The 21,579-nt window shown below is 32.3% G+C and overlaps 4 protein-coding genes across 7 annotated transcripts; 2 read left to right on the top strand and 2 right to left on the bottom strand.

Annotated features, from left to right (window-relative positions):
- Positions 1–2,763: 2,763 nt before the first annotated feature.
- LOC110672729 (60S acidic ribosomal protein P1) lies at positions 2,764–4,223 on the bottom strand. Its single transcript, XM_021835589.2, has 4 exons — positions 4,068–4,223; positions 3,791–3,867; positions 3,198–3,413; positions 2,764–3,084 (listed from the first exon to the last, which is right to left on the bottom strand). The coding sequence occupies exons 2-4, from the start codon at positions 3,857–3,859 to the stop codon at positions 3,031–3,033; spliced, it is 339 nt and encodes a 112-aa protein (XP_021691281.1). The 5' UTR covers positions 3,860–3,867; positions 4,068–4,223; the 3' UTR covers positions 2,764–3,030.
- Positions 4,224–4,323: 100 nt separating this feature from the next.
- On the top strand, positions 4,324–12,047 carry LOC110672720 (pentatricopeptide repeat-containing protein At1g05600). Of its 2 annotated transcripts, XM_058152505.1 has the most exons (3): positions 4,324–4,517; positions 8,941–9,628; positions 10,192–12,047. In XM_058152505.1, the coding sequence occupies exon 3, from the start codon at positions 10,227–10,229 to the stop codon at positions 11,721–11,723; it is 1,497 nt and encodes a 498-aa protein (XP_058008488.1). In that variant the 5' UTR covers positions 4,324–4,517; positions 8,941–9,628; positions 10,192–10,226; the 3' UTR covers positions 11,724–12,047. The 2 variants fall into 2 exon arrangements, with proteins under 2 accessions (XP_058008488.1, XP_021691270.2); XM_021835578.2 differs by lacking the exon at positions 8,941–9,628 and having other exon boundaries at positions 4,325–4,517.
- A 1,348-nt stretch (positions 12,048–13,395) lies between these two features.
- On the top strand, positions 13,396–16,200 carry LOC110672734 (uncharacterized). 2 transcript variants are annotated; one of them, XM_058152503.1, is made up of 2 exons: positions 13,396–13,543; positions 15,712–16,200. In XM_058152503.1, exon 2 carries the CDS (start codon positions 15,767–15,769, stop codon positions 16,001–16,003), a length of 237 nt encoding a protein of 78 aa, XP_058008486.1. In that variant the 5' UTR covers positions 13,396–13,543; positions 15,712–15,766; the 3' UTR covers positions 16,004–16,200. The 2 variants fall into 2 exon arrangements, with proteins under 2 accessions (XP_058008486.1, XP_058008487.1); XM_058152504.1 differs by lacking the exon at positions 13,396–13,543 and adding an exon at positions 13,678–14,959.
- A 970-nt stretch (positions 16,201–17,170) lies between these two features.
- Positions 17,171–20,531, bottom strand: LOC110672747 (uncharacterized). 2 transcript variants are annotated; one of them, XM_058152501.1, is made up of 7 exons: positions 20,182–20,531; positions 19,376–19,558; positions 19,156–19,288; positions 18,679–18,796; positions 18,494–18,530; positions 18,158–18,401; positions 17,171–18,065 (listed from the first exon to the last, which is right to left on the bottom strand). In XM_058152501.1, exons 1-7 carry the CDS (start codon positions 20,236–20,238, stop codon positions 17,932–17,934), a joined length of 906 nt encoding a protein of 301 aa, XP_058008484.1. In that variant the 5' UTR covers positions 20,239–20,531; the 3' UTR covers positions 17,171–17,931. The 2 variants fall into 2 exon arrangements, with proteins under 2 accessions (XP_058008484.1, XP_058008485.1); XM_058152502.1 differs by lacking the exon at positions 20,182–20,531 and adding an exon at positions 19,703–20,092.
- Positions 20,532–21,579: the final 1,048 nt, after the last annotated feature.

Here is a 21,579-nt window from a genome sequence, read left to right as displayed (position 1 = left end):
TAAAATAAATTTATATTTGTCTCAATTATAGATATTTTTCTAAAAATTTTTAATTGTTACATTAATATATAAATTAGGTCCAATTAAAATTAATTTGTAAACCTTATATAAATACTATTAATTGGTAAGCTATATATATATATCCACAATAAAAAAAATTATATTCATTTATTTATAAAAAAAATATTTAATTAGTATGCAATATATATTAAAATTATATGAATGTAAGAGTTTTAAATAATATATAATTACACATAAAGTGTAAAAAACAAATTATATAAGAAAAAAAATTTTAAATAGATAAATATATATTATTTTAAAAAATTAAATATGTATTATTTAAAAAAATTAATAATAAACTAAATATGTTAAAATAAATTTTAATTATAAAATTAATATATTTGGTAGGATGATTATAATTTATAATATTATTTTTTTAAATTTAAAATATACATTATTTAAAATTTAAAATATGGATGTATATATATATATAAAATAATTCTTTTAATTTTTTAATACTATAATGTTATTCTAATTTAATAAATAGAAAACACATATAAAGATAATTAGAAATTATATTTTGAATATATAATTATTATTTCAATTTAATAAATTTAAGTTTAAATATAAATATAAATCAATAATTTGTTTATAAGAAGTCAAAAATATCATAGGAATATAAATATTATATTATTTAATAAAATTTTTCTTTATTTGAATTCAATAACTTATTTTTATTAAAATTTAATGTTTACTCAAAAAAAAATAATTATAAAAAAGTTAATTTAAAAATACATTATAAATTAGTTTATATTATTATAAATCGAATAATTGTCTATATATTTTTTTAATTAAAAATAATAATATATTAATATAAATATTTTTTAATCTATTAGCATTGAATTTTTTTTTTAATTTTTGTCATTAATTTGTTATTTATAAATGATTTATTAGAATCAATATATTTTTCAATCTTATTTTTAAAATTTTTCTCTATATCATAATAAAAATATGAAATTATATAAAATATTTCATATAAAATAAAAATTAATAATATTAATACTTATTAATATTAATGTGTCCAATTAATTTTATCAAATAAAATTCAAAAATTAAATTAAAAATAACTAAAAATAAAAAATTTAATATTTTTATGAAATTATATTAAATTAAATTTATTAAATTTATAAATAATGTTAGAAAAAGTTTAGATTGTTTGCGTTAATTATATTTATTTTATAAGATTATAAAATAAAAATAATTAATTAATTTTAATAAACTCAATACTTATTTACTAACAAAATAATAAATAATTAAATTTATGTATTTATAAAACACTTATGATTATAATTTATTATAAATTTTATTTCTATAATTTGTTATTTTTATTAATATATTTTAATTTTTATTAATTTAATCTAAAAATAATAATTGTCACAACAATATAAATGTTATAAAAAAATAAAAAAATTGCTATATTATTATAATAATAATTAATATATTATAATAATATTATCTTACATCAAAAATTAATAAAAAATAATATATATAAAAATATTAAATTTTAAGAACATATAATAAATAAAAAAAACATATAACGTGCATTATTTTTTTTTTTTAAATGAAATACTTTTTTTTTCGAGAAAATAAAAAAAAATCAATAATGAGAATTCGACCACTATCAAAAATTTTTTTCAAAAAAGTAACACTTTTTTGTCGAGAAAATAAAGAAAACAATTCAATATGGAGAATGGACCACTATCAACTACCAAAACCATAGCACATAATATACATTGATAAAATCATACTTCTTGAAACAATTCATTATTTTTGTGCTGTCATTTATTTGAACTTTTCATGCAACTTTTTATTTTCCTCACATTAATGATTTTTTTTTCTTCCATTATATATTAATATTCGATTGTCAAGTTAATATAGGATTCTACCGGAAAAAAAAAAAGTCTTACAATTTTTTTTCCCGTTTTAATGGTTAGTAATATGTTTTTTCATTTTCAAAATTTAACTTAATTATATTATGTATCATTAGAATTTTTAATTTTATACTTCATATATATATATATATATATATATATATATATATATATATATAGTAAGAAACAGATTATAAACAGACCAAGTACCATTTCCCCAACTAGACGACACATTATTGTTAAAGGAGAAAATACATGCTGAATTATCATTAAGAACTAAAGAAATTTCAAGTTTAAAAGAAAAGGCAATATACTATAACAAATGCTAATCAACATTTTCCTTGATCAACTTTGTTCAAGTTTGTAACAGAGCAAGCAACATTTTATTGATAGAAAAGACTTCACTAAAACACAATTCAGTGTCACATATACTGCAATTGCATTGCATGTTTATCACTTACAAGAATGCAGCAGTCAACAAGCCACACTCTAGCCTTGCACACAGTCCATCCATGGAGGTAATGACAATTCAAAGATACCTAGAAACAAACTCTGAAATTCTAAGACGTGGATTACAATTCCAAAAATAATTTCTCAAGTGTCACCTGCACATCTCATAATTGGGATAAATTTTACCTAAATCAATTTTCAAGGGAGTCGGTAAGTTTGTATCATTATTTCCCAAAGAAACATTATCGGGTATACAATGCTAATACCAAATGTTTGAACAAAAAATTCAATGTCAATCTGCTTAAGCATCAAGCACAACTGCGGCGTGCAACAAAGCAGAAATCAGATTCAACATCCTTATCCAAAGATGAAGCAGTAGCAATTTTGAAAATTTTAAATTCATTGCACAATTTAAGAGTTAAGAACATCGATTCAAAACTCAATAACAAGAGAACCAATACTCATCTGAAATACTTATACATTTCTAGACGCTATAAAACATATGATTGTTCAAAAACCATACTCTCCAATACTGCATTCATGAAAAAAGAGTATTTATACTGACACACAGAACAGCCAAAATATCCAAAAGGGAACTACTTTTGAACTACTAAGACCAACATAGGACATGGGCATACTGAAGGAACTCCTAATCAAATAAGCTGAATCCCATGTCCTCATCACTCTCTTCCTCAGGCTCTTCCTGTAAAATATAAACAAACAAATCATATACCAATTAAAGAACTCAAACCCTAAACAAATCAAACACAAAACATTGACCAAATAAAATCAATGTAATGGAATGACATTATTTACCTTCTTCTTTTCTTCAGGTGGAGGAGCAGCAGCTGCAGCTGCACCACCACCAGCAGCAGGAACTGCAGCTGCCACTGGAGCACCACCACCGCCGGAACCAACATTCACAATGAGGTCCGCAACGTTGCGCGTTGCCAATAGCTTGGCAAACAAGCTTGGCCAGTAAGATTCAACTTTTACATTGGCTGCTTTGACCAACTGAGCGATCTTCTCAGCCTTTCAACAGAAGTTAAAGGAAAAAGATTTCCAAGAAAATATATTTATCCGAGAGGAAAATTTCCAACTCTGTTGTTAAGTTAGAAGCAAGCAATTCCCTCTAGTTTCTTAGCTAACAACCAACCAGATAATGACCTCCAAAATCCAGAACCATTCAAATATACGTTAAATAAATTGAAAATATAACAAAAAAAAGCCAATAATGCCCTAATGCACATTCAGATTCAAAACCTAGAAGGTCAAAATATGAACTAAACTAAATAACAACGGCGGAAGGAAAAATTAATACTGAATCTTAAAATTAGCATACCTAACTTACAGAAATGCTAGAATAAACATAACAGCAAATACAAGCCTACGGTTTCACGTAAGGATACAGTGATGGGTATACCATCATCGTAGAGAATCAAAGCAGCATAAGTGCAAGCTACCTCTCCAACCGACATAGTTTTATCTGCATCACGTCAAAAAGAAATATAAAAATAAAATTCGGCAATTATCGATTCCTAGCAGCAAAATAATGACAGAATAACATTTACTAAGCGAAAATAATGGAATTACATGCCAGAGACAACTAGAAAACTGTGAGGAAATTTACAAGAAACTAATTTAACAATAAGGGAAATAAACTATAAGACGAAGAAGAAGAGTCACCTCTAGGTTATGAGATCCGCGAGGGGAGAATCCTTGTGTGCTTGGCTGCGCTGCTGCGAAAAGAAGCGCTCTAACCTAGGGTTTTAGAGGCGCGCCTAGAATGGGTTTTAAAGGTAGAGATATGGGCCCAGAGCCTGACTATGATATTTGGGCCAAGGCCTCTCAAGTAGGGCTGTTCAGTAATTGCCTAAACCCATCGATTTGATCCAACGAGCTTGATCCAAATAAAAAAAAAAAAAAAAAAGTTGATCGATTTAATCCAATCTCGTTCTCTAGGCTTGCCTTCTAGTGTCCTCCATCAGCGGGCAGTTGCTGCGTGACCTGCGTTGAAGCACAGGAAGCACCGAAGCTGCGAAGCACACTAGTTTTCCATCTATCTCGTCCGCAGTCCGCAATTCCGCCGTGAAGCACAGCCGCACAACAAGCCGTTCTCTTCAATCTTCTCTCTCGGTGAGTATGATTATTGCCATTACAGTAATTAATGTCGTATTACTAATTTTGGGGATCCAAATTTAGATGTAGTGGGTACCCACGTCAATTGTAGGCAAGGTTGTCCATTAAAATTTGAAGAGACAAAGACCAACCTTCTTCGCAGTATCAGCACTTTCTCTCTCTATATTATACATATATGTGTGTGTCGTGTTGGGTGGGTCTGCACAAAGCCACAAACATCTGCTTCGCTGTACTCAACCTTCCATTTTTCTTCTCTTCCTCTCTCTTAATATAATATTGAATTTTCTATTTATGGCATTCGTGTGTCTACTCTTCGAGATATGATATCTTTACCCTCTCTCAAAACGCCTCTTCTCTTCTGTTCCGTTCAACTCCCTCTCTGCAGCTATTCTCTTAACCGAAAAAGTACTGGTAATGGGGTTCTGTTTGGTGGGCCAAAACTTTCTGGCTCGGCCTTCTAAACTCTCATAAAAAATTATTTTTCTTTTCTTTTAATGGACGATTCCTCAGAACACCACTCTGGTTATTGTCAAAAACCCACAAGTTCCCTCTCTTTCATAATGGAAATAACGAGGTTTAACGTAACAAAATAGGGTTAATTAAGCTAAATTTCTCATTTTGACAAAAAGTGTCGTTCTTATTTATGGCTATAGATTCCAATTCACCATGCTTGTCTAAACCCAGCTCCAGCTGTGATCGAATCAATCCAATCTCGTTCTCTGGGCTTGCCTTTCACTCCTTGTTTGGATGATAGTTTTCTATGGTTTCATAATGTATGGTATGGTAATGCTACTTGTTTGTGATGTTTATGAGATGTTTATGAAGATTGTTCTTGTAGAATGGTGGTTTTGGGTTGATTTTTAAATCGCAAAATTGGTGGTTTTAGATGGTTTAAAATTTTTGCAATTCAATTTTATACTTACATAATTTATAAAATTCTAATTATACCTTATTCTTTTGGTTTCTTATTGGTCCTCCATTATCTTTCACATCACATGTTCTTTTTATTTCTTGCCATCAATATATATATATATAAATAATTTTATACTTTAAAGTTTTTAATAATAGATATGTAGTTCACAATCTTACTGGATTAATTTAAAAAATATTTTAAATGAGTTTTTCATCTAAATTTTTTTTATTGATTTTGATAATACTACTGTTTCTATTAATAATTTTAAACAAAGTTTTCCACATATATTAGAAGGTAAATTATGTGATAAACAAAAGATTAAGGACTTGTAGATGCATTTTCAATAATTTAAACCCTTTGCAATATAGATTGTATGTGCTGCAGTGCAAGCAAAATTTAAAATAATTCTTTTTATATTTAAAACAGCAATTAGGGTATTTTAGTAATCTTCATATTCATTACACCATACCATATCATTTAACCAAATAAGAAAAGGTTATTAAATTATCCTTTACTCGACCATCTTTCTAAACATGTTAACAATAAAAGTCATACTATACAATACAATATGAGACGATCCATTAATAAATCATGTTGCACTCATTCTAAATAGGGGGTTAGTGTTCTCCACCTGTTGAATGTTGTGATATAAAATGGAAGAAGGGAAAATACAGAGGAAATGGTGGAAAAACTGATCAACTTTTCATTAAGGGGGTGTTTGGTTCATCTGTTGGGTGCAGCTGATAGCTGATAGACACCCAAACAGGTGAACTAGAGTGTTTGTTAAGTTTTAAAAAATAAAGCTGATGATAGCTGATGGGTAGCTAATATGATACCCATCAGCTGCAGTTCATATCATAGAGCTGTTTCTCATCAATTGATAGCTGATTTGATTTTATTTTTTATTTTGACCATATCATCCTTTTATATTTAACTCAAAAATAATATTATTAATACTTTTATATTTTTTATTTATAATTTTAACATTTTTATTAACACATTTCAATTTTGTTAAAATATTTTTTATTAATAACATAAAATATAAAATATTTATTTATATCTAAAAACTTAAAATTAATTATAAGTTTTTCTTTATCAATAATAATAATTACTTTATTATTTTATTTATATTTTTTAAATTATTTAATTATTTTTTAAAAAATTTAATTATTTTCTTATTTCAATAATAAAATAAATAATATAATAGATTAATAATTATATTTTTATTTTAATAATATAATAAATGATATAATATATTAATTTAATAATTATATATTTAATTTAATAATAAAATAAATAATATAATATAATAAATTTATAATTTTATATTTATTTCAATAATAAAATAAATTATATAATATATACCCTAATTGGTCATTTCACATATCAACAATAACAGCTAAACATAATTTTACCAAACACTTAACATATAAAACAATTATCAGCTGTATTCAACAATTAAAACAAACAGACCCTAACAATAATAATGATCCATAATGCAGCGGTTACAACTCTTATAACTAACATCTAACAAAATTTCAATAACTAAATTCCCACAACTATTCTATCTTTTCCGCCCATGTAACTGCCAATATTACAACAACAGGAAGCATAACAACTTTAGAACATTACCCTTTCATTATTTATTGCCAAATATATTGAATCAATACATTCCCCTTGTGAAGTTCCTTACCCTCAAGGAACTCTAAATACTGCAAACAATATTCCCATGCTTATGGCTTCTTATTGATAGGAAGCATATTTTCTTCCTTCATCTTTGTCCAATTTCATACTCATTCTCCTTGAGATTCTAGGACCCGTGCATCAGTTAAATCCCATAAAAGAACAAACATTTTCAACATTTGATGCACACACTCCAAATTCTTCAAGCTGATAAGACTGAACACCATTATAGCCATGCCAATTTGCTGCATCTTTGCTTATCAACAAATGCCAAGAACCAATGTTCCTTTTCCGCATTCTATCAAACACCCAGTGGGCTTTTCCGCATTCTATCAAACACCCAGTGGGCATCTCTCATACTCCTCCGTTTTTCATATGTTCCCATCAATTTGTTGCTCATTTCAGTGTCACCTGCAAACGGTGAATGTTCCAATAATACATCTGCTCTTTTACTCGTATCAAGAGGCAAACTTCTCATCCTATTTGGTATACTTAATTCATTCACCTTTTGAGAAAATCCATCAGAATTTTTTGCAACTGGAGCCAATAGGCATACCTTCAAGTAAAGATAATCAAAAGAATTGAGACGATCTTGCAAGGAATATGACTTCTTCAGGTTGTGCAGCTTCCCAATTGGGTCATTGAATGCATAATTTCCGAAGCTAGCCGCCAATGCATTGACATATTTATCCGAATTCTCATATGCTTTATTACCCTTCACCTGAACAGACCCATGGCACCATTTAATAGCTTGGCCCTTTAGATGCAGAGCTGCAACTTTCACTCTGTTCTCATGTGATATTTTTTCCACCAACAAGAAATATGCACATCATAAGAGCCATCATTCTAATCTACTACCATCAAAACGAGGAGATTCCAGTTTAGCATTACTTTCCCATGGATTTTTATCACCAACGTTCCCTTCTTGCAATTGTTCTCCTGGATTCTTATTACCCACTCTTTCCCCAGTTTGGTGATCCTCATTCTTTTCAATCTGCACCAACTCTTGACAACAAACCCTTTGTTCTGCAATTTCTATATTTTGTTGACTCAATCTAGCAATCAAAGACTTAAGCTCATCCACTATACTTTGGAATCTTGCTTCTTGTCCTGCCACCATCTCCTTCAACCTCATCTCATGCCTATGCTTTGCTTCCACTACCATGGATGTTATCTCCTTTCTTCACTCTTGAGAACGTGTCTCCTCCCCAACCCCAACCATGGTCGTGGATCATCGCTTTGGTACCAAATGTTGTGAAATAAAATGGAAGAAGGGAAAATACAGAGGAAATGGAAGGGAAACTCTGTCAACTTTTTATTAAGAATCGAGAATGATCCGTAATACAACATTTACAGCTCTTATAGCTAACATCTAAGAGAATCCCAACAACTATTCCATCTTTCCCGCCCATGTAACTGCCTATATTACAATTACAACAGAAAACATAACAACTTCAGAATATTACCCTTTATTCTTTGTTGCCCAATATATTGTATCATTGAAGCACACGAAGCAGCAAATAACGCTCGATTTCCATCCATCTCGTCCGCTGTCGGCAATTTCACCGTCACAGTCACACAAGAAGGCGTTCTCTTCAATCTTCTTTCTCAGTGAGTATGATAATTGCCATTACATGATCATTGCCATTCCAGTAACCAATGTCGTGTTACTAATTTTGGGGATCCAAATTTAATGTCTGCTGTGTTTCAACAATATGAAAAGCATAATCCATTATTAATTCAGTATTTTTTTTGGGGTATTAAGTCCATGTCTGTTGTGTTTCAACAATATGGGAAGCATAAGACATCTACGGATTTTATTAGGACGGTCACTAATGTTGGGGATCCTAATTCTGTGTACAAAGTTACATTAAACACGTAGTGGGAGTCTGGTGACAGTGCAGGCTGATAAGCTTGTTTTTGGGAGGAGTGGGCAGAAATTGAGCTTCCTTATTAGATTGGAAACCATGGCAGTGAAGCTCTCTCATGGGAGCTCAAGCTTGAAGAGTGGTTCTATAGTTTGGTCATATGGGAATTACACTGTCACTAGTCGTATAGTGACCTTTTGGAGTATTTTGGTAAGGAGCAGTTTAATCAAAAGCAAAGCTTTGTAACATATCTTCAGCTGAAATGGTGGGTTCTATTGTGATTTTATCATTCTTAGTAAGGATGAATGGGAGATATCAAGAAGGCAAAGAAAGAAATTAATCTGCTGTGGTGCAGGAAAAAAAAAAGTCAAAATAGCAAGAAAACTACTAATATATGGGCATGTGTTCATCTTTCAACTCAAGAATTTGGTCTTTCCTGGGATCACTCAAGAGGAAACCCAAAATGATGGAATAAGTTGGCATCTTTGATTCTTTGTGGTTATTTTCTTGCTGCTGAATATTGCTGGTGATTTTCTGGATATGGAGGCTGCAGTTTCAGTGTGATATATAAGCCATTTCCAATCCAATTCTGGGGAAAAATGGTACAACCTGCAGGGAATTAAGCCACATTAGTATAATTGCAGGTAAATTTGCTGATTGCAGTTTCCATTATTCATTCTTGGGGACAAGAATAATTTCAAAAAGTGGGGAATGTTATGACTAATAAGGAGAATAAGAGCCATTAGAATATATAGGAGAATAAATTGTATAAATAGCATAGCATTGTATTGGAAAGAATCAGTCATCAAATCATCAGTTATCAAATCAATAATACAACAATTTTCTCCCTCTCTCTCTCTCTCTGTCTTTCTCTCCTTCTCCCTTTCTTCTTTTGCTACATAAGTTGTGAAGCAGTTTTTATTATATATGACTGCATATCCTTGTTAGACACTGGCTTTAGCAGCCATTGTGATTGTTGATATTTTGCATTTGTATCTTTTATTAAATTTGGTATACGTGACTCAATTATAACTCGATTGATAGTTCCAGTGTCTACCATTTATAATTCCATGACAACTTGTGAACTTTGCTGTCTGTTCTGCTTTGCTTTATTTTCTGCTGCTATAACTCCAGTAATTATCTTTCTATTTTACTGTATCTAGCTTCAGTTATAGATTGATCAATCATACATCATCTTTTCGTGTAGTTTGCTCTAGATACAAATTGGGTGTTTCTACAGCTATGAGTGTGAGATGGCCAAGGTTTCTAACACCAACACATCTCTCTCAGATCATAAGAAACCAAAGAAATCCATTAACAGCTCTGCAGATTTTTAAGGAAGCAAAAGTTAAATACCCCAACTATGGTCACAATGGTCCAGTGTATGCCACCATGATTGGAATCCTTAGCAGCTCAGGTCGAATCACTGAGATGAAGGAGGTCATTGATCAGATGCAAGAGGATTCCTGTGAGTGCAAGGATTCAGTCTTTGCAACTGCAATCAATACCTATGCAAAAGCGGGCTTTCTAAATGAAGCCATCTCTCTCTTCAAGAGCATTCCAAAGTTCAATTGTGTAAATTGGACTGAATCTTTTAATACCCTTTTGCAAATAATGGTGAAAGAATCTATGTTTCAATCAGCTCACAGTCTTTTCCTGGATAACTCATATGGGTGGGAAGTGAAGTCTAGGGTTTGCTCCTTGAACTTGCTTATGGATGTTCTTTGTCAACATAACCGCTCTGACCTTGCGTTGCAAGTCTTCCAAGAGATGACTTATCAGGGTTGCCACCCTGATAGGGATAGTTATGAAATTCTCATGAGGGGTTTGTGTAAAGATAGAAGGCTGAATGAGGCTATCCATTTATTATATTCAATGTTTTGGAGGATTTCTCAAAAGGGAAGCGGTGAGGATATTGTGATATATAGAATCCTTTTGGATGCTTTATGTGATAATGGACAGGTTGAGCAAGCTTTAGAAATTCTCAACAAGATCTTAAAGAAGGGGTTGAAGGCACCAAAACTATGTTGCCACGGCCGTGATCTGTATCAATGCAATAGTGGTGATGATATAGAAGCCACTAAGCTTTTAATTAATGAAGCTTTAATTAGAGGTGTGATTCCTAGTCTGGGTAGCTATACTGCCATGGCTGTTGAACTTTACGGTGAAGGTAGGATTAGTCTAGCTGATAAAGTGCTTGATGAAACACAGGATAGAGGCTTTAGGCCGTCACTTTTAACTTATGAAGCAAAGGTATCAGCATTGTGTAGAGAAGGTAGAGTTCATGAAGCAGTTAAAGTAATTGAGGTGGAGATGATGAAGGAAAATTGTGTTCCAAATGTAAGATTGTATAATATCTTACTGAAAGGCTTGTGTGATGCAGGGAATTCAGCAGCCGCTGTTGGGTATTTGAAAAAGATGGCTAAGCAAGTGGGTTGTGTTGCCAATGAGGAGACCTATTGCATTTTAGTGCATGGGCTATGTCGAGATGGTAGATTTGTTGAAGGAAGTAGGATTTTGGAGGAGATGTTAATTAAATCATATCGGCCTCCCATTGATGCTCACAACGTGCTTATACGAGGCCTTTGCTCCATGGGCAGGCTATATGAAGCTATTGTGTGGCTAGAGGATATGATTAGCCTGGGTAGGTCACCAGAACCTTCTGTATGGAACTCCCTGGTAGCTTCTGCATGTTGCAACATGGCTAACATTGATGTTCACATTGAAGCGGCTTTGTAGTTCATAGTTTATATTGGAGCAGCTGTTCATGTGAAGTTCGCTCTGCTAAATAACGGTTTTCTTCAAGTATACAATTGCCTAATGAATTCATGGCTTTGATTGTGATTCATAATTTACTTGAATCTCTGTACAGCTAATGGCAAAAGCATCTTAAAAATGTTTATTGTTATTTAGTTAATTTTTGTAACAATAATTAATGTATATTCCTATCTTTCAAAAAAAAAAATTTGTGTATGATCCGAACTGTGAAAGTGTAAATTTCCCGATCAGCGGATGGCAAATCTGTTTATATTATGGAGCCTACAAAAATTTGTATCTTGTCAAGATGGCAAAAATTGATAATCATGTGAAGAGTAATAAATAACTAGATAAACCGATCAACAAATGCGTCCCTTAATTATATTTGTCATTTGTCAAGTGTGTGCTTCTACACTTTGGCTTAGTCATTAATAATGAAGTGTGTTTGATTTGAGTCTAAGAATCGTAAATATATCATTTGATTTGGAGTCTTATAATTTGCTATTTAACTTCAGTGATTTTTAAATCATTACAGAGTTCAAGAGATAATTAATCTGATTAATTAACAGTTATAATACACTTCTTGATAATAAAAATAAATAAATAAATAAATGTGCGTGTGCTAAAATAGTTGTTTTAAGAAATAACCGGAAATGATTGTATGTATAGGCCTTCAATCCTCATTCAGCCCTTTATCAAATCTATATCTATATATTAAAATTAAATATTAAAAATGACTTTATACGGGTTACTTTATTTAATAATTTTTTTAAAAGATAAATTATTTATAAAAAATATAATTTAATTAAATTTTTACATGTTTATTTTTTACTTCTTTTAAAATAATTTTTATTTCATTTTAAACTTGAGAATTGATTAAAAATAAATCAATTAAATTTACTTCTTATAAAGGGAACAAAAATCTAAAAAAATAACTACATGTCATCTCCTTTTTTTTTAATCTTTTTTGTTTAATTTTTTTATAAAAAAATTAGTTTAACATGCTAAATATTAATTTTCTATTTATACATTTTTAAATTTTTATTACTTAAATCTCATTTCATAAAAAAATTAACATATATTTATTAAAAATTCTAAATTTTTAAATTTATATTTCAGATAATATAATCTTTGTTTGCCATATTATATATATATTCAAAAATTAATTATTATTTTAATTAAATTTTATGTTGGATTAGAATAAGGCTATGTTTTAAAAAGTTATATATATATATAAAACACAGAGTTTAAGTAGCGACTTCTCGAAAAATCATTAGTAAAATTCTTAGTTTTCAAATATAATAAATATTTTTACAAAATAAATATTTAAATTTTATAAATAATATTTTGCTTATTCTTATATTGACATATATTAATTAATTTAAAATAATAAAAAATAATTTATTAGTTAACTTATTTTAAAAGTAAATGATATATTTTTATATTTTTTATTAAATATAAAATTATGTTAATGGCTATTAAAAATTTTATTTAAATATAATTTTAAAATATAAAAAATGTTAAATTATATTATTAAAATAAAATAATAAAGTCAAAACGATTAGTTTATCTTGGCTCTAATTTATTTCTTTCTTTGTCGTTTGCCCTACGCATTGATCTTTATTCGATAAAAACCGTTAAAAAGATACCGACTGGGCCGCCAAGGGTGAATCTGGCCCTGCTGAAACGACGCCGTTTTTCTCTGGAAATTGTTAAACTCTGCTATAAAACATCAGATCATCCGAGTAGTTTGCTCCATCTTACCATTCTTTTACGCGCTAGGGATTCGTTGGTCAAATTAGGTGCGCTCCCTCTTTCTCTCGCTCTGTATGTGTATATGTGTATATATCTTTGTGCTTATGAATCTAATTATGTTATTGATGTGTTTGTGTAATCACAATCGTGCTATAGGGTTTGAATTTGGTGATTTTTTTTCTTTACTTCTTTTTTTTTTTTTTTAAATGGTGGAATTCCGTAGAATGAATCCAACTTACGTTGTGGATTGTACGGTTTTTTTTCCATTTTGTTTTTATTTTTAAAATTTTGGGATAAATCTAATCTGCGGTTTCTGAGTTGGAGTAATATGAATTTAGTGGCAAAACTGGGTGTAAAGATCGATAATATATGGAATCGAGCTAGAATTCTTTTTGAGCTACAAGTAATTTTGGATCACAGATTAAGCGCGGTGCTCCAATGAGTTCTTTCAAATGTGTATTGTCAATTGATGATGGCATTTTCTACTTGACAGTTTATGTCCACTGAAGGTTAATTTTAATTTCTAAATTGTATGCTGAAGAATGCTTTTGCAGTTATGCTTGTAACAAGTGTTCTGACGTGGTAACCTAACAACATAGTTTGCGACAGGCTTTTCTAGTAACAGGGATGGAATCATCTATGTGCTCTTGTAGAATTGCTATTAATTGACAAAAATAAATAGAAATATAGAGTAACTAGTAATTATGTGAAGTAGGCTTTTGTTAGATAACTACTAGTGTAAATACGCTTTACCTCCTATCGTTTGTGCTATATTCGAGTTTGTAGTTCTTTCATAACACTTTGCATTCTGTGGTTTAATAAGAGCAAGTACTACCAAAACATCTATATATGGGGTCAAAGCTGAATATCCAAGTATTGAGCTTTAGTGGATCTTTGAGATTTCTATGGTAAAACTTTTTGATTTTAATACTCTTTAGTGGTCTATAAGAATTCAGTGCGACATAAGTATCATTTAGATTGCTCACAAACCACTTGGAGGCCATATATATTTGAGTCAATTAAGTAGACTGATTCAATTATGCACAGCAGCTAAAAATTAAAATAATGAGTAAAATAGGGGGATGGGTAGGTAAGTTGGTGCATATTGCATAATGACAGAAATCAGAGCAAGTTGGTGCGGCCATGTCAATGCTGTTGAATAACGAAGCTGCCTATTGTGATTAATAGGGTTCAAGACACCGCATCCCTCATCCTCATCATTTTGTGATCGTTTGAATGTGGATTGGGGCATTGTGCTTCGAACTTTTTCAAATTTTGGATGATGGATGCTAGTGGGAAAGTGCATAATGGACCTGTGGAAGATGGGAGACTTGTGGAACCAAGAGACCAGGACGTGGATGAAAATCTTAAATCATGGAGTCAATGAGTCATTTTGTTGTTGAACAGATGTGGAATCTTTGTGTCTTTCACAAACTTCAGTTTTAAGTTGAAAATATGTTTTTGTAAGATGATCTTCAAACAACATGACAATCATTATCATATTTTTACTTTTAAGGGAGAATTTTTTTTTCCTTTTTTTTTTTTTTTTTTTTTTTTGTTGTTGGGGGGGGTGGGGGGGGGGGGGGGGTGTGTGGCGTGTGTGAATAAATTCTTCTTATCCTTAATCCATATAAGGACCCCATTTCATCTCAACTCAAGAATCATAATATGTCAATATAAATGCCTTTCAAGATGAAACAATATTAAAATAAGGTGCAGCAAAGTACATCCTCTATATAATTAGCATGGACTCTCGCTTGTTGCAGAGGAAAACTTGCACCTCATTTCTGTAACATGAATCAACATCACCATTTGTTAGCCTCTAAGTAGTGGCCAGGCATTACTTGGAGCTGTTTTAGGGACATTCCTTTGATGCATCCAGTTATTTCCTAACAATTGTTTTAATGGTAGAAGCACACACTTGATAGATAGAGTTAAGGCATTATTTAGAACTGTTTTAGGGGTACAGTCCTTTGGTGCATCCAGTTATTTCTTAACTGTTTTAACAGTAGAAGCACAGACTTGATAGATAGAATTAAGGCATTGCTTAAAACTGTTTTAGGGGTACATTCCTTTGGTGCATTCAATTGTTTCGGAACAACTGTTTTAGCTGTAGATGCACACGCTTGATAGATAGAATTAATAGTTTTTTTCTTCTAAACTTTTGTTGCATATTTTTGTCAGCTCTTTAACCTGCAGTTTAAATCAATTGCAGATTTACAGTTATTCGATAGATTAAACCTCAGCAGTCAAAGGAGTAAGATACGGAGATGGGCAGGGATGTTGGAAGGCAGATTAGGGCTGGTGGGAGCAGAAAAAGGGATGAGTCAGTGTTGACTCGAACGGTTAATGCTGTCTTTGCCTTCATAAAATTTGCAGAATTTGAGATGCTCTTTCTTTTCTTCTTCCTCATTGCCTTTATCATCTTCAAAGATCTCACTTCAAGGCCTGAGTACAACCAAATTCTTGTAAAGAAGCCTGGTGGTCCTGATTTCTGGGCTTACTAGAAAGCCTTGGAAGGGGTTTCTGCCAACTCTAGTTTACTTGCATAATATATATATTTTTTTTATACTACGCTCTAAATTTCTGTGAAAATGTAATGTAATTTCATATGACACAATACAAAACATGGTCTGACATATTTCTTCACAAATTCTAATTATGTGGAATGAAACATTTGTATGAAATTGTTTTCCAAGTGCTATATTTGAAGACCTTTTTCCTAGAATTATTCCACAATGCCAACTTATAATTGTGTTGCTGAATATATATTGTGTTGAAGGAAACATGTATTTGAAACAAATCATAAATTTTGGAGTTTGATAAATTTCTCAGATTTTGTAAGTGTTGCACTTTGTAAATGACCGTTGAAGTGAAGAAAGCCTGCCTTCATCTTCCTCCTCTTTTTTTTATTTTTTTGGGTGAATGCAACTTATATATATTAAGAGGTTAAGCCTCTTGGTGTAGTCAAATTGTTGGAGAACTTTAATCTGCTAGGACTAAGCGTGATAACAAAGAAAGGCCTATCGCTCTGTTTTCTCACTGCTTTAGAACCTTTTTCTTTTTAATCTCTTTTTTTTATTAAAATTCGTTTTTTCTATTTTCACCTCTTGCCCGTTGTAGGTGACAGCAAGTGTTAAACGATTATCTGTCCTAATTCGGAGTAGCTTTTGCATTGCGCATCCCAGTTTAGCTCTGTCCTGTCCCCTGAGTTCAGAGCAAAGGCCAAGACCCCACCTGCAATTAGCTAAGCTAGAAAATGCAGCATCTTTAATGGCCATCTCCACCCTGAATATTTGCTGTTGGTCTCAAATCTACTTTTATTCTCCCTTAGGATTCTATTTCAGCATCCTAAAGTTACTACCAATCCAAGCATCATCTTTTTAGTACTCTTTGACAGCACTCATTAACCCAAGGAACTATATTGGTGATTTAACCAAATTGGATGATTCATCTCATTATGATTTTGTGTTTAGCAGAAACTTCTTTCCCCACTTTGTCATCAAATTCCACCTATCACAAGCATGTGAGCAGACCCGCATGCCCAACTTTGAAACAGAAAAAGGTCCCCAACAACATCCTATTCACTCCACCTTTGTGAGTTCCCCTTGGATTCCAAACAAATAAAAAATATTTTGCATACAACAAAAGCTGTGATCATGCAAAAGAAGGACTTGAAAAAGAAAGAAATGCCCAATTGAAAGCGATATATGAAAGTTGAAAGAGAATATTTATCTGTAAATAAAATTTTAAAAAGAAAGAGAGACACCATCATCTTTTTTTCCCCAACTAATCTTCTAATCCTATCATGAAAATATCAAGCATGAATAATGAAAAAACAAAAAAAATTACAAGTTAAATGGCTGAGCTATCCTAACTCACTTTTCCCTCCTTGTTGACCAAATTTGGGTTGGAAGATATAAAATCGATCTTCCAACCCAAGTAGTGCCAAATATAAACAAGAGTACATCATCGGATGCTCTCTGCGCCCGAGACATAGTCACCTGACAATTAGTACTCAGGTAGAATCCAAAGCCAATATTGGCTTCCACCTTATGCTTATACATGAAATGAATATGATTTCTTCTCCTAATGCTAACAACTACTTAGACTTCCTAGTGTCTTAATTAACCAAACATGTATAATGATGAAGTTGACAGTGTTGGGGTTTGAATGGATATTTTAATTGAAGACGGTTAGTGGAGTGAGCTTTGCATCTAAAAATGCCAGTTTCCACGAATGAACAAATCTGATGCCGAATTCTTGGATTTCCTCTGTTTTGTTATGCTAGCTGATCAGGCATCCTTCTCTTGAACTTGAACCAGTGACTTAAGAATGTTTTGGGTGATTCATTTCCTTCGTACTGCTCTTTGACCCTTTTCACCACATGCTATATTGTTAGCTTGTGAAAAGAAAAACGAATTTTCCAAGCTTATTAGGTTGATGAATTTTGCTCAGAAGCCGTTCCAGAGGCTTGCAAAGCACCTGGTCCCGCTCCCACCACCCCTACCGGTGTTGTCGTGGAGATTGTTGTTGTCGCAATCATAGGAATTGTCATTGTTGTTGCACCTGTTGCAAGTAAAATCTAATTTGTCTTGTCCCTGCTCTTTTCTTTAGCACAAAGGACTAATAAGTTTGAAGAATTGATTAGAAAAAACTACCTGTGGCAGCAGTCGCCATTGCCATGGAAGAAGGAAGTGATAAAATTCCTGTAGAGCCATATTGCTGAGGTAAATATGGGTACTGTACCATTTGGGGATATTGAACTCCAAAGCCATGACCTTGGCTACTCTGTCCATACTGTGTATAAAGTGGATAGAAGTTATGGAACATCCCTGGCGTTCCTGATACACCAGTAGAGTAATAAGGGGAAAATTGTTGACCTCCGTATACCCCATAGTAATTCTGCAACAATGCCATGAAAGTGTGGTCAAGAAATGCAGATAAATTTGGTATATAGGATTCACTATGCAAAACATTATCATGTCAATACTAACCAAAGGGTATATGGCGTCTTGTGAATATCCAGTGTACCTGTTAGATGACCCAAAAGAAGGGGGAACCAAAAAAAAAATTATGAAATGGAAGAATCAATAAAGAATTGAATGCGCATTAGAAGAGGAAAAGAAAGGAAAGGAATGGAAAGACTAGGCATTTTATTCCTATTATCTCTTTTGCTTACCCATAAGTTGAATAAGGAAATGTGTATTGCCCAGTGGGTTGATGGATATATGATGATGAAGAACCATGATAAACAGGTGGAGCCACCAATCCAGGTGCTGGTCTAAACCGTCCTGCGCCTGCAAATTTTATTTAAATGTTTGTCTCATCGTGCATCGTTTAGATCCACATTTCAGTTTAGAATCAGATGAATCTAGAGTTTGTTATGAACTTGTTCATGTTTGCTAGAGTTGTGAAAGGGGTGAACATGAAAGAGAGTTCAGAAATTGAAATCTTCGGATTAAAAAGGGTGCTTTTTAAGATTTTTGAGAAAATCTGTTAACCAACATTTGCCCATTAGCTTTATATCAATTATTCATTGTAGGAAAAGGTTGAGTCCGTTATTTTCTGCATAGAAAATGTTCATTGAGAGTTGTATACTGTACCAAGAATTTAGCAATAAAAATAGAAGAGATCAGAGAAAAAGAGAGATATGGACCATGTTGAGGAGTTGGCGGACGAGTCTTGTGTGCACCAAGTGATGCAAGATTGCAGTTTGCCCTTCTTCCATCAATCACCGGAGATGCGTTTTGACAAGCTCTCACGGCTGCCTCTGGATCCTTAAATGTAACCTATAAGAAGAAAGATCCAGTTTTTAGAATAAAAAAATCAATAAAAAAAGAATGAACAAGGAAAAGGATCAAGGCAAATGGGCATACAAAGCCATAGCCCTTGGATCTCCCAGTGTTCTTATCTGTGATAACAACAGCCTCCAAGATCTCTCCAAACTGCTCAAAATAACGCCTCATGGTATCTCTCTGGGTCTCCCAGGCCAATCCTCCGACAAAGATTTTGGTAAAAGTTGTGTCATTGTACTGGCCTGGATTGCTGCCACCCACCATCTGAAATTGCCTTTGTTGAGACATGATACACAAATATAGCACCAAAAGAAAGGATACAAAAAAGAGCAAATAAAACAAGAAAAAAAAAAAAGGAAAATTGAAAAAAAGAAGAAACCGTCGAGAACAAAAAATCAAGAAACCTACACTTCCCCCTTCCTCTTCCCTCCCAAGAGAACAAATATAGCGAGGAAAAAGATGGTAAGAAAAAGCCAGAAAGAGCCGTTTATTTTTGATGATCACATCAATCAAACTAAGCACTCCTTTTTCTCTCTCGGACACTCGTGTGCGTTTGTTTCTCTTCTTCTTGTTTTTCTAATGTTATAACTGCCACTTTTTACATCCAAAACTCCTCAGATTCCTCAACAACGATACCCGTAACGAGAAAATCATTACTGTTAGGGGAGTACCGTGTGTTTAGAATAATAGCAAGATAAAAGAAAGGTAAAAGAAAACCCCCCAAAGAAATATATTTATATGTACAAAAATATATTGCGCACAAGAGAAAAGAAGAAGAAGAAGAAGGAAGAGAAGGGAGAAGGGAGAGGACAAAAAAGCTGCTAGTGGGTACCCACGACAATTGTAGGCAACGTTGTCCAATGAAATTTGAAGTAACAAAGACCAACCTTTTTCGCTGTATCGGCACTTTTTCTCTCTATATTATACATATCGATATAATACATGTATGTATGCGTTGTGTTGGGTGGGTCTGCACAAAGCCACAGACATCTGCTTTGCTGTACTCAACCTTCCATTTTTTTTCCTCTCTCACTCTCTCTTAATATATTGCATGTTCTGTTTATGGCATTTGTGGTTCTTCTCTTCGAGATATGATACCTTGACCTCTCTCAAAACGCCTCTCCTGCTCCGTTCAACTCCCTCTCGGTCTCTGCATCTGCAGCGGCAGCTGCAGCTGCATCCATTCTCTTAACCGAAAAAAAAAAAAAGTACAGGTAATGGGGTTCTGTTTGGTGGGCCAAACCTTCTGGCACGATCTTCTAAACTCTCGTCAAAAATAATATTTCTTTTTTTTTTTTAATGGACAATTTCTCAGGAGTCAGGACACCATTCTGAGCAGAACACCACTCTCTGGTTATTGTCAAAAACCCACAAGTGCCCTCTGTTTAACGTAACAAAATAGGGTTAATAAAGCTAAATTTCTCATTTTGACAAGAAGTATCCTTCTTGTTGCTGTGGATTCCAATTCACCATGCTCGTGTAAGCCCAGCTCCAGCTGTGATTACTTGCTTTGTGCCAACGCAGTCTTTGTAGCAAGATAATTAAGTATTTTATTGGAATATTCAAACTTTAATCAATCAAAATAATTAATAAAAATAGTAATAAACAATAATTAGAGGAGAATAAAACCAGGGGCAAGCGTCGTAAGCGGCGCTTACAATGGTGAGAATGGGACACAGAGAGAAGAAGGTTAAAGGGTAATTAGATCTCCAATGGATATAATTAAAAGTTCCTGAAACAGAATCATGACTGTCTCTGCCACACAAACTGCTTTGGACTCTCAAACTGAAGAGATCGGTCAAACTCAAGCCTAAAAAACTCCCTTTTTTCCAATTTAACTAAGATAGAGAGACAACTCTCCCCTTTCCAATTCATATTTGCAGAATATAATATTTAATATAAAATTTATTTTAAAATTAATTTCACTCCAAATCAAATAAAATTGTTCTTACAGTCCTGCCCTTATTGCAAAGTTGATCATACTTGAAATAGTTATGACAGTTGAATTTTTAACTTTTGTATTTAGAATTTTATTATACAAATTGTAGTAGATTAGTAACTATAATTAGTCATAAAAAGACACATCATCAATCTATGGCTTATGTCCAATCCAAATCATTTTCCCCAACAAGTGCTAATTAATTTCTTTTTTGTCAGAGCTCCTCCTCTTGCAATTCCATCGTGTAAATAAATTGTCAAACGAGCTCATCACTCAGTCTGGTAAATTTTTTTTATACAACTCTCATGTTGTAGTTATTGCCTGATTTCTGGGTATGAATCCGGCA

The sequence above is a fragment of the Hevea brasiliensis genome, chromosome 9 (genome assembly GCF_030052815.1).
Source record: "Hevea brasiliensis isolate MT/VB/25A 57/8 chromosome 9, ASM3005281v1, whole genome shotgun sequence".
Lineage (NCBI taxonomy): Eukaryota > Viridiplantae > Streptophyta > Magnoliopsida > Malpighiales > Euphorbiaceae > Hevea > Hevea brasiliensis.
This window is presented reverse-complemented; position numbering and strand designations above follow the sequence as displayed.

Excerpts from the sequence above, each read along its gene's own strand:
- LOC110672729 (XM_021835589.2), bottom strand. The coding sequence starts at position 3,859 with ATGTCGGTTGGAGAGGTAGCTTGCACTTATGCTGCTTTGATTCTCTAC. Across the intron at positions 3,414-3,790 it reads ATGATGGTATACCCATCACT|GCTGAGAAGATCGCTCAGTT; the intron begins GTATCCTTACGT and ends TTCTGTTGAAAG. Across the intron at positions 3,085-3,197 it reads CACCTGAAGAAAAGAAGAAG|GAAGAGCCTGAGGAAGAGAG; the intron begins GTAAATAATGTC and ends TATATTTTACAG.
- LOC110672720 (XM_058152505.1), top strand. The coding sequence starts at position 10,227 with ATGAGTGTGAGATGGCCAAGGTTTCTAACACCAACACATCTCTCTCAG.
- LOC110672734 (XM_058152503.1), top strand. The coding sequence starts at position 15,767 with ATGGGCAGGGATGTTGGAAGGCAGATTAGGGCTGGTGGGAGCAGAAAA.
- LOC110672747 (XM_058152501.1), bottom strand. The coding sequence starts at position 20,238 with ATGTATTATATCGATATGTATAATATAGAGAGAAAAAGTGCCGATACA. Across the intron at positions 19,289-19,375 it reads GATCCAAGGGCTATGGCTTT|GTTACATTTAAGGATCCAGA; the intron begins GTATGCCCATTT and ends TTCTTCTTATAG. Across the intron at positions 18,797-19,155 it reads TCCGCCAACTCCTCAACATG|GCGCAGGACGGTTTAGACCA; the intron begins GTCCATATCTCT and ends TAAAATTTGCAG.